The 12904-nt window shown below is 41.6% G+C and overlaps 1 protein-coding gene across 3 annotated transcripts in view; it reads right to left on the minus strand.

The window, feature by feature from the left end:
- The window catches only part of LOC122539699 (zona pellucida-binding protein 2-like), a 41816-nt gene that overhangs the window by 25935 nt on the left and 2977 nt on the right, over window positions 1-12904 (minus strand). For 2 of the 3 annotated variants that reach the window (XM_043674699.2, XM_043674696.2), the window contains exons 2-3: window positions 9602-9676; window positions 7806-7931 (exon numbers count right to left, since the gene is read on the minus strand). In XM_043674699.2, coding sequence (XP_043530634.2) covers window positions 7806-7931; window positions 9602-9676 — 201 coding nt within the window. The remainder of the gene's footprint in view (window positions 1-7805; window positions 7932-9601; window positions 9677-12904) is intronic. The other variant, XM_043674698.2, reaches the window with a different exon arrangement.

Below are 12904 nucleotides of genomic sequence, written 5' to 3' on the forward strand. Positions count from 1 at the left end.
CGATTCCAGCCTCGGGTGACTGTCTGTGTGGAATTTGTACATTCTCCCCGTATCTGCGTGGCTTTCCTCTGGGTGCTCCAGTTTCCTCCCACAGTCCAAAGATGTGTAGGTCAGGTGAATTGGCCATGCTAAATTGCCCATAGTGTTAGATGCATTAGTCAGAAGGAAATGGGTCTGGGTGGGTTACTCTTCGGAGGGTCGGTGTGGACTGGTTGGGTCGAAGAGCCTGTTTCCACACTGTGGGGAATCTAATCTAAATTTTTGTTCTGTACATCATTGCTTACTGTGACCTGCCATACTGCTCGTAAACAAAGTTTTTCATTGTACTTCGGTACACATGACAATAAATAAATCAAAATTCAATAAATAAAGAGACCTGGAGCTGGACTTAATGTAGCATGTTGTGGCTCTTCATTGAAGGAGAGGCTGCATACCAGTCTCCCAGTGGTGAGCTACAACTAGGTGAGGAAGAATGAATCGGCTTCCTTCTTGTTAATCCCCTGTCAGTTGGTCACAACATGTTATTTATTTTTAACCTGTAGCTACCACATTTCAATTAAAACATAGTATTAGTTAAAACTAACAAGCTAATTACAAGGTTTGCTTGACATGGATATAAGAGAGGCAAGTTTTACCCACTGACTCCAAGAAAATTAAAATGCAACATCAAACACATGCACACACATAAACATAGGTAAAAGGAGAGTGTCTAGTATGCACAAAGGCTATGCAATTCAAAAGTACTCAAAGTCTTTGAACTGTTAAATTTTTAATCGGAGACCACAATTGTTTAGTTGTTGACTTGTGGTAAAATTTGTAGATAACTTTGATTTCTTCGTGCATGGATATTTTCTCAATTTACGTTTCCACTTAATGTTGTCTTTAGAGAGGCTGAGAGAAATGGAGAATGAGAAGTTTCCAAAACTTTTGCTTCAAATTCCTTTTCTCTACTTTCTGTTCTGCCAAGCAGCTGCTATAATATATTCACATGTCTAGCTCCTTTGTCTTTCCAAGCCAGCAAATTAGGTGACACATTCATTTTCCAATATATGAAATCATATAAATATGAATTAAAATTTGCTGATGCTCAATTGCCTGGTTTTAATGTTGTTATAAAATATGGTAATTTCACATGAATCTCCCTGACTTGGTTTTTTCTGTGGTCAGCCATCTTAGGTCAGTATTTGTTCTTTTTAAAAAAGTATTTTAGTCTGTGAAAGATCTCAGGTGTAACAGTGAGATGATGGAAGCTAAAATTTTATAGTCTATATTCAACCAACTGATGGAAGAATCCTGTGATTAAGATAGAAGCAGAAATGGGCCCATGGAAGAAAGATGTCTGTTGATGGTATTTTGTTAATGTAGTTCATTTTTAAAATACTCATTCATTGGATGTGGGCATCTTTTATTGCCTGTCCCAAGTTGCCCTTGGGAAAGTAATGGTGAGCTGACTTCCTGAACCTGTCCAGTCCATTTGGGGTAGATGCCTCAAAAACATTGTTAGGAAGCTCAGGGTTTTAAGCCGGTGACACAAAAGGAATAACCAGATATTTCCAAGTCAGAATGGTGAGTGGCTTAGGGGGTACTTGTAGGTGGTTCACCTGTATCCATCGCCCTTGACTTTGTACAGGGTATTAAGTCTCGGTTTGAAAGGAACCTTTTTAGAAGCCATGGTAAATTTCTACCATCTTGTAGATGGTATACATTGCTTCTACTGAGCATTATTGAACCAGTTGACATCAACCATTCTTGAGCTCACCAGATTTAGTGATAGTTCAGTGAATGGCATGTTTTCCCATACCTCCAGAAATCGTCCAGGCAAATCCAGCATTTAGAAAGAGCATGGCCATCATCCCTTACCTTCCCCACCCACACGCTCATGTGATCTCTCCCCATATCCTCACGCCATACTCACTCACCTAGCCTAGGTGCCTCGGCAATCCTAGGCTCTCCAAATGCATTCTTGGCACTGATACCCATAGTACTGATTGTCATGGGAGGCTGCTGACCTTGGATTAGCTCGGAGCTCTGGATGTACATATTTCTTCACCTTGGCACCTAAATTTGAAGAAAGCCTGATCGTGGCAACAGTCAGACTACCCATCAGAAGCACTATGGGTTTCCCACTGCTTCTCCATCTGGTAAATTCCACCCCTAGGTCAAGTGGTCAAAAGTTATATCAAAGGTAGATCTTAAGCAGTGACTTAAATAAGAAAAAAGTGAGACGAAGGTGGAGGGATGAGGAAACCAATTCAAAAACTCTTGGTCGAAGCAATTAAAGAAATGGCCACTAATGGTGGACAAATCATTGATATAGTATCAAGAAAGGCAGTTGTCTTGGCATCCCTGGGAACAACACTGTCTACCAGCTCAAACGTAAAATATAACTATTTACCACGACCTGATATTTTTCTGTCCTTAAGTAATTTTATTTCTATCCAAGTTTTAGTGGCTCACCTACTGCATGAACCACAACTGTGTTAACCAGACCTTTATGTAGTACTTTGACAAATGCTCTGTTATATCTATATAGTCAATTTCCAGTGCATTCTCTTCATCAATCTTCACTGTCAATTTGTTTAAAAATACAATTTAATTAGTCTAGCACACCACTTCTTACAAATCCCATTAACTCTTCTTAATAAACTCAAACTTTTTCAGGTGACTGTTGATTCTTTTTCCACAATTACGGGTTCTAAAACCTTACCCATTATTTTTGTCAAACTAACTGACCTCGTTAAGATTATCCTTAAAGCCTTTCTCAAATAAGGGTTTCACATTTGCCCTCTCCAATTCTTTGAGATTTTCACATACCTAGGGAACATTAGAAGATTATGGGAAACCTTTGTACTGTCTCCATTCCCACTTCATTTAAAAATCTGATGTCAGCCATTCAAAACCAGTGACTGACTTACTCTCAGTCTATCCACTTTTCCAGTTCCTATTGCTGATTAGTTCCAGAATTATGCCTACCACCTTGCTTCTATCAGCATTCTGACAGCCTTCTTTTCCTTAATGAGTACTTTGTGGTTAGTAAGTTCACTGGCCGGCATGGTGGCACAGTGGTCAGCACGAGACCCGGGTTCAATTCCCGCCTCAGGCAACTGTCTGTGTGGAGTTTTCACATTCTCCCAGCGTCTGCGTGGGTTGCCTCCGGGTGCTCCGGTTTCCTCCCACAGTCGAAAAATGTGCGGGTTAGATGAATTGGCCATGCTAAATTGCCCATAGTGTTAGGTGAAGGGGTAAATGTAGGGGAATGGGTCTGGGTGGGCTGCTCTTTGGAGGGTCGGTGTGGACTTGTTGGGCTGAAGGGCCTGTTTCCACGCTGTAAGAAATCTAACCTAAAGCTTTACATAGTTAAAGCATAAGTTTTGCAATCACAATTATGGTTTATGACTAAATTTGTGAAAACACAGATGGCAGAAAAGGAAATCTTACAAAGCACACAACTTAGACAAATGTAATGGGTGGAGTATCTCTCAAGAACACTGGTTTCTTGCTTAGACAGTGCTTTACAAGATTCTATAAATGGGCAAATCAAACTATTACAACGAAAGTTGGAAGTATATACCGATTTCTTTGGAGTCCCAATTCCCACAGATCATAATAAATTTGAAATTTAACCAAATTGACAATATAGCTATTTATTATGTCTCAGACAATATCTAATTTAATCTTAGGAACAATTCAGCCAAGTTTCCTTTACATAGAACATTACAGCACAGCACAGGCCCTTCGGCCCTTGATGTTGCGCCAACCTGTGGAACCAATCTGAAGCCCATGCAACCTACACTATTCCATTATTGTCCATATGTCAAAGACCATTTAAATCCCTTTAAGGTTAGTGAGTCTACTCTGTTGCAGGCAGTGCGTTCCATCCCCCTACTACTCTGAGTAAAGAAACAACCTCTGACATCTGTCCTATATCTATCACCCCTCAATTTAAAGTAAAGTCCCCTCATGCTAGTCATCACCATCTGAGGGAAAAAGCTCCCACTGTCCAAAGTATATAACCCTCCGATTATCTTATATGTCTCAATTAAGTCACCTCTCAACCTTCCTCTCTCTAACGAAAACAGCCTGAAGTCCCTCAGCCGGAACTTGTAAGACCTTCCCACCATGCCAAGCAACATCCTAGTATATCTCCTCTGAACCCTTTCCAAAGCTTCCACATCCCTCCTATATTGCGGTGACCAGTACTGTACGCAATACTCCAAATATGGTCGCACCAGAGTTTTGTACAGCTGCAGCATGATCTCACAGTTTTGAAACTCAATCCCCCTACCAGTAAAAGCTAACACACCGTATGCCTTCTTAACAATCCAATCAACCCGGGCGGCAACTTTCAAGGATCTATGTACCTGGACACCAAGATCTCTGCTCATCTACACTACCAAGAATTTTACCATTATCCCAGTACTCTGCATTCTTGTTACTCTTTCCAAAGTGAATCACCTCATACTTTTCTGCATTAAACTCCATTTGCCACCTCTCAGCCCAGCTCTGCAGCTTATCTATGTCCCTCTGTAACCTACAACATCTTTCATCAATATCCACAACGCTACCGACCTTAGCGTCATCCACACATTTACCATCCCATCCTTCTATGCCCTCAAGCAGGTCATTTATATAAACGACAAACAACAGTGGAACCAAAACAGATCCGTGCGGTACCCCACTAGTAACTGAACTCCAGGATGAATATTTCCCATCAACCACCACCCTCTGACTTCATTCAGCTAGTCAATTTCTGATCCAAACCACTAACTCATCCTTAATCCCATGCCTCCATATTTTGTACAATAGCCGGTCATGGGAAACATTATCAAACGCCTTACTGAAATCCATATACGCCACATCAACTGCTTTACCCTCATCCATCTGTTCTGTCACCTTCTCAAAAATTCAATAAGATTTGTGAGGCACAACCTACCCTTCACAAAACACTGTTGACTATCCCTAATCAAATTATTCGTCTCTAGATGATTATAAATGCTCCCTCTTATAATCCTTTCCAATACTGTACCCACAACCAAAGTGAGGCTCACAGGTCTATAATTTCCAGAGTTGTCTGTACTCCCCATCTTGTACAAAGGAACAACATTTGCTATCCCCTAGTCTTCTGGCACTATTTCTTTAGACAATGATGACATATAGATCAAAGCCCAAAGGCTTGATAATCTCCTCCCTGGCTTCCCAGAGAATCCTAGGATAAATCCCATCTGGCCCAGGGGACTGACCTATTTTTACACTTTCCAGAATTTCTACCACCTCCTCCTTATGCACCTCAATCCCATCAGGTCTAGTAGCCTGTATCTCAGTATTCTCCTTGCCACATTGTCTTTTTCTCGTGTGAATACTAATGAAAAGTATTCATTTAGCACTTCCCCTATCTTGTCTGACTCCATGCACAACTTCCCACTACTATGCTTGATTGGCCCTAATCTTACACTAGTCATTTTTTTATTACTGATATAGCAAAAGAAAGCCTTAGGGTTTTCCTTGATCCTATCCGCCAATGACTTCTCATGATGGCTCCATCAGCTCTTCTTAGCTCTCTTTAGGTCGTTCCTGGCTAACTTGTAACTCTCAAGTACCCTAACTGAGTCATCACATCTCATTCTAACATAAACCTTCTTTTTCCTCTTGACAAGAAATTCAATTTCCTTAGTAAACCATGGCTCCTGCGCTCAAAAACTTCCTCTCTGCCTGATTGGTACATATTTATCAAGGACCCGCAATAGCTGGTCCTTGAATAAGCTCTAAATTTCAATTATGCCCATCCCCTGCAGTTTTTTTTCCCATCCTAAATCTCGCCTAATTGCATCACAGTTGCTTTTCCCCTAGCTATAACTCTTGCCCTGCCGTATATACTTACCACTTTCCATTACTAAAGTAAACGTAACCAAATTGCAGTCACTATCACCAAAGTGCTCACCTACCTCCAAATCTAATACCTGGTCAGGTTCATTACTCAGTACCAAATCTAATATGGCCTCGCCCCTTGTTAGCCTGTCTACGTACCGTGCAGGAAACTCTCCTGCACACATTGGACAAAAACTGACCCATCTAAAAGTACTTGAACTATAGTATGCCCAGTCGTTATTTGGAAAGTTGAAGTCCCCCATAACAACTACCCTGTCACTCTCGCTCCTGTCGAGGATCATCTTTGCTATCTGATCCTCTACATCTCTGGAACTATTTGGAGGCCTATAGAAAACTCCCAACAGGGTAACCACTCCTTTCCTGTTTCTAATGTCAGCTCAAACTACCTCAGTAGACGAGTCCTCAAACATCCTTTCTGCAATCGTAATACTGTCCTTGACTAACTGTGCTACACCACCCCCTCTTTTACCATTTTCTCTGTTCTTACTGAAATATCTAAATCCTGGAACCTGTAATAACCATTCCTGTCCCTGCTCTACCCATGTCTGAAATGGCCACAACATCAAGATCCTAGGTACCAACCCATGCTGCAAGTTCACCCACTTTATTCCAGATGCTCCTGATGCTGAAGTAGACACACTTCAAACTAACTTCTTGCCTGCCGGTGCCTTCTTGCGATCTTGAAGTTTAAATCTGACTTCACTACTCTCATCCTACCGTATACTCGAACTACATTTTTGGTTCTCACCCCCCTGTTGAATTAGTTTAAACCCACCTAAAGAGCATTCGCAATTTCACCCCCCCTGGATATTGGTGTTTCTCTGGTTCAGGTATAGATCATCCTGTTTGTAGAGGTCCCACCTACTCCAGAGTGAGCCCCAAATATCCAGTTACCCAAAATCTTCCCTCAAGCACCATTCCTTAAGCCATGTGTTCAACTCCTCTTTCTCAGTAAGCCTTGTCTCGCTAGCATGTGGCACGGGCAACAAACCAAAGATAACAACTCTGTTTGTTCTAGCTCTAAGCTTCCACCCTAGTTCCCTGAATTTCTGCTTTAAATTCCCATCTTTCTTCCTACCTATGTCATTGGTGTCTATGTGGACCACAACTTCGGGTTGCTTCTCCTCCCCCTCAAGGATCCCGAAAACATGATCAGAGACATCATGAACCCTGGCATATGGGAGGTAATACACCAACCATGAGTCTCTCTTATTCCCACAGAAATTCATGTCTGTCCCCCTAACTATGGAGTCCCCAATGACTAATGCTCTGCTCCTTTTCCCCTTTCCCTTCTGAGCAACAGGGACAGACTCCGTGCTAGAGACCTGTTCCCCATTGCTTACCCATGGTACGTACCTCTCATCCCGCCTCCATCAATAGTATCCAAAACTGTAATACTTGTTGTTGAGAGGAATGGCCACAGGGGATCTCTGCACTTCTGCTGGTTCCCTTTCCATGCCCGATGGTAACCCATCTACCTTCATCTTTTATCTGAGGTGTGGCTACCTCTTTGTAACTCCTCTCAATAACCCCCTCCGCCTCCCAAATGATCCAAAGTTCATCCAGCTCCAATTCCCTAAAACGGTTTTCGAGGAGCTGGAATTGGGTGCAATTCCCACAGATGCAGTCAGCAGCGACACTACTAGTGATCCTTACCTCCCACATTCTGCAGGAGGAACTTTGTCAATAAAGAATAATCAGTTTCTTAAAAATAAAACTCAAGCAAACATACAAAGCTTATTGACAAAAAAAGGACTTAGTCTGTGAAACGATAGAATTTTATTCTAACATCTAAAGATTAACATGAGACAAAAATGGGTAACAGACAAAGTTTGAGCAAACACCCCACAGAACAATTTAAATAGCAAATGCTTGTGTTCAGTTAAGACTCACCCTCAAGAAAAAGTAATGCATCTCACCTTTTATGTTTCTTCCTGATGGGCCCACCCATATGAAATATGGATCCACTAATTCTTTTTCTGAAAGCTCCTGAGTTGTACACAGAAGAGCTGGACTGTCATGGTACATCTTCACATAAACTTTTACTACAAAAAGAGTTAGTGAAGATTATCAATATTGAATAGTTGTATTATCTGTAGGATTACATGTATCATGTAACTGATTAACCAAAAGTTGAAAAATATCATTATCTACATCTCTTTGTGCAAATTTGCCCTTGCTTTACACTGTCTACTGAAAATATTAATTCACACTGCAGTGCTCCAGATCCAGAGGTGGGAAGCGAACATAATTCGGTGGGATTATTGGTGGTCCAGAACCCTGCCTCTTCCCACCTTTGCCCAAACCAAATTCTGGGTAACAAGGACCAAGCTCCATCTTTCACCCTGCCACCAGTTAAGGTGTGAAAGTGGTCAATTATTGACTGGGTGTGGGGTGTCCTCCCTCAGCAGGTGGCTGCTGAGGGCCACCTTTCTGCTCTTGCTTCTCACTCTCTGTGACAACACCCTTTCAGAGCTGCCCTCACCCAACAAAACGTATGTTCCTCATGAGCAAACTTACATTCTGGCTCTTAGCAAACAAAATTTCTTCATTCTGGATCCTAATGTCAGTAGAAAGCCTGATCACCAGAGGGTCTGGAAGGCTTTCCCATCTTTACAGGCCATGTATTTCCCTCCTTTCCAAAAACAGGATTACATAGGCCTAAAGTACAGTTCTAAAGGCTCCCACTTTTTTTTGTCTGAATCTGATCAGCAACATGTCAGTAGCAGGCTAAATCATCCTGACATTATTAGTCTCTCCCTGACTTGAAACATCCACACTTTCCAGCAGAGGTCACTGGACAGCAATTCAGAACAATTTACCTAGCAACACTGAGGCCAACTGTATATAACTGTTCCAGCTGAAATCTGTTAACATGACACACAGGAAACGAAACCTCAGATTGTGTTGTCTGCACATTTTATTATCTACATCTCTGAAAATAAATTATCAGGCACGTCTGTGTTTAGGATACGAAGAATTTCAAGGTTGTTTGACAGATGAATGCAGCAGCTCCAAATAATTGTTACCAATACAACCACTCTCTTGAGGTGATCTTCAGACATATGAACTGAAATATATAGTAAACAAGATGTGAGGGAGATAGATATACTAACACTTATTGATTCATCACCACAAATATTGGGATATTCTGACATACTGTGAGACAAAGACTGCTACAACAGAGCAAACAGTAAATGAAATACTAAGGATCTAAGATAATGCGGGCACTAAGGCAATAATATGGAAATAAGGCAGCAGCATAATTGTCAATTTCGTACCAACAGTTCTGTTTTGTTGCCAGAAGTAGCAGTCATGGCAGACACTCAATGTAATTGATGTGTAAGTTCAATGAAGGATTAACAAATAAGAAGTATTAAAATTGATCAGATGAGAATGTACAGTGTTAAATAACAAGGGTCAGATGCAACAGTAACATTTAAGAAACAGAATCCAATGTACTCATATATTCTGAGAGGTGGAAGATTTAGGAATTGTTTTGCATCAAAGAAGTTAAACTGGTCGTATTGTCTGTGCCGCCTCCATTCTTTGTCCCAATAAACTATTAACCGCTTTCTTTCTAAGTTTCCTATCTACCATTATTTTGTTACATTATTTAGTTCCTTTAATTTTCAGATTTTGCATCATGTACATTCTCACCAAGATGACATGTGCCAGTCACTACCATGTTTCTCCCATTCTTACTTTTAGTTACCTGGTCTGTTGCTATTGCCATAGATTTCTTGGATATGTTCAGCATGTGTGATGTCAATTACTTCAATGGCTCTGCCTGCTTAAACAATAAACAGTAACCATTATAATATCATTGCCTACAGCATTTTATTTAGATCTTTAAAAGTAGTTGACAGATTATTTGTCTATTGAGTCTTCAGGGTGACACATCTGTAAACCTTAAACACACAGAATAACAGGACAGATTTAGAAATGACAAATTTAGAAATAGTTAACTAGGAGAAAGTAAGGACTGCAGTTGCTGGAGATCAGAGTCAAAAGGTGTGGTGCTAGAAAAGCACAACCAGTCAGGCGGTATCCGAGGAGCAGGAGAGTTGACATTTTGAGCAAGAGCCCTTCATCAGGAATGGGATTCCTCATGAAGAGCTTATGCTTGAAATGTCGATTGTCCTGCTCCTCGGATGCTGCCTGACCGGCTGTCCTTTTCCAGCACCACACTTATTGTTACTTAGTTAAGCTAACCTAACTCAAAGTTTAAATGGGCCTATCACTGGGTGAGCTGTAAACCCATCTGAAACAGCTGGAAGGCAACTGAAGTATTCAAATAGAGGTCCTATGCCAATTGCACATTCCTCCCATCTGCACCAAGTATTGAATGAACCATTAAATTAACAATCGGCTGTCCCTCGAAAATTGTCCATTGAACTTTTTTTGGTGTTAATATTTTGATTTTTCATACATTGCATAAAAGCAAAAGGAACAATTCTAACCATGCAGAGTCAGTTGACGTCAGGCTGGTCAGATTACATGTGAACAGATGGGAACAATGCCCACAAAAAAAAGTCACCAGTACCTTCTTTCAGTTTCTCTCCAGTTAGATAAGCCCGCATATCATAGAAATAATGGCAAGCTTGAAAGATCTGCAGCGAATTCTGACTGATCAAATTCTGACTGACAGACGAGCAGCACACAAATCAAATGCCAAGAAATATAAATATTTTCATAAGATCTACGTCAGAAAGCTGCTACGTATTTCCCAATGTGCTAAACTAGAGAGAGGAGGCATTGAAGTGATGGGTTAGAGGTAGATTAGGAGGAGTCAGAGGAGGCGGAATGCAGAGAAAAGAGAATGGGGAGATGGGGAAGATACTAGATATGGGATGAGGCAGTGGAAACGGGGGAAATGAGACGAATGAAAATGGAAGAATGGGTTGTAGGAAATTGGGGAAGAAAGGATGCGGATGGGAGTATGGACAACATGGAAATAGGAAGATAAGCAACGGAGGATCAAGCAGTGGTAGAAGGGGGATTGGAAAATTTAAGAATGGACAGTGGAGTACTGAGCAACAGGTGATGGGACTGTGAGAGATTGTACAATGTGAAAATAGGTGCTGGACTATTGGGCAGTTAAGAGAATGGTTGGTGAGGAAGTTAGGCAGCAGAGTATTGGGAAATGGAAATTGAGGAGTTGAGCAGTGGAAGAATGGGGACTGAGCAGTAGGGGATTTAACTGTGAAGTCCGGATAATCAGAGACTGAAGATTGAGCAGTAGGGGATTGCAGACTGGGCAATGAGAGAACACATACATGGCATTAGACTCTAAGATATAGGAGATTTAGGCCATTCAGTCCATCTGCTCTGGCATTCAATTATGATTGATATGATTCTCAATCCCAATCTCCTTATTTCTCCCATAACCTTTGATCCCTTATTAATCAAAAACCTACCTATCTCTGACATAAATACACTCGGGCAGCACAGTGTCTCAGTGGTTAGCACTGCTGCCTCACAGTGCCAGGGACCTGGGTTCGATTCCAGCCTTAGGCAACAGTCTGTGTGGAGTTTGCACATTCTGTGTCGGCGTGGGTTTCTTCTGGGTGTTCTGGTTTCCTCCCACAGTCCAAAGATATGCAGTTTAGGTGAATTAGCCATGCTAAATTGCCCATAGTGTTCAGTGATGTGTAGTTAGGTGCATTAGTCAGGGGAAATTGTAAAGTAATAGGGTGGGGTAATGGTCTCAGTGGGATACTCTTTGGAGGGTCAGTGTGAACTTGTTGGGCCTAACGAAGGGCTCTTGCCCAAAATGTCGATTCTCCTGCTCCTTAAATGCTGCTGTGCTTTTCCAGCACCACACTCTTGACTCTGATCTCCAGCATCTGCAATCCTCACTTTCTCCTTGTTGGGCCTAATGGCCTGTTTCCAGTGTAGGGATTCTATGATTCAATTACTTGGCTTCCATAGCTTTCTGCAGCAATGGGTTCCATAGATTCATCAAAATTTGTAGAAGAAATTCCTCTTGATTTCAGTGGTGAAGGGTCATCTCTTCAATGTAAGGTTGTGCAGAATGGTCCTAGTCTCTTCTACTAGTGGAAATATCTGCTCCACGTTCACTCTGTCCAGCACCTTCAGTATTGTTTAAGTTTCAATCAGATGCCCCTTCATCCTTCTAAATTCCATTTAGTACAGACTCAGCGTACTCAACTTCTCTCATACGACAAGCCCTTCATCCTCAGATCATTCTTGCAAAACTCCTATGAACCCTCTCCAAGGCCAATATATTTTTTCTTAGAAACAGGGCCAAAACTGCTCACAATATCTGAAATGTGGTCTGATCAGAGCTTCATATATTCTCAGTAGTACATCCTTGCTGTTGTATTCAAAATAACATTACACTTGCTTTCCTAACTGCCAACTGAACCTGCATGTTAACCTTAAGACAATCCTGATCTGGGACCCCTAAGTCCTTTTGTGCTTCATATTTCTGAAGCCTTTCACTACTTGGAAAATAGTCTGTGCCTCTATTCTTTCTACCAAAGTGCATAACCTCACAATTTCGAACATTGTATTCCATCTGCCACTTATTTGCCCATTCTCTTAGCCTTGGTGGCATACTGCCTCACAGTGCCAGGGACCCTGGTTCAATTCCAGTTTTGAGTGACTGCGTGGAGTGTGCATGTCATTCTACGTGCGTATGGGTTTCCTTCCAGTTGCTCTGGTTTCCTCCTATAATCCAAAGATGTGCAGGTTAAGTGGATTAGCCATGTTAAAAACTGTCCCACAGTGTTCAGGGATGTACAGGTTATGTGGGTTAGACATGGTAAAAACCCCAAGTGAGGTGATACGGATGAGAAAGGAGGATGGGTCTGGGCGAGATGCTTTTCGGTGGGTCAGCACAGACTCAATGGTGAGAAAAGCCTCTTTCTGCACTGTAGGGATTCTACAATTCTGTCTAAGTTGTTTGGCAGCTTTGCTGTCCCTGTCCCTCCACCTATCTGTCATCTGTAAATTTAGCAGCAATGCCTCAGTTCCTTCATTCAATCATTCC

The sequence above is a fragment of the Chiloscyllium plagiosum genome, unplaced genomic scaffold (assembly GCF_037043375.1).
Source record: "Chiloscyllium plagiosum isolate Xiang-an unplaced genomic scaffold, Cpla_swu_hap1 HiC_scaffold_32, whole genome shotgun sequence".
Classification (NCBI taxonomy): Eukaryota; Metazoa; Chordata; class Chondrichthyes; order Orectolobiformes; family Hemiscylliidae; genus Chiloscyllium; species Chiloscyllium plagiosum.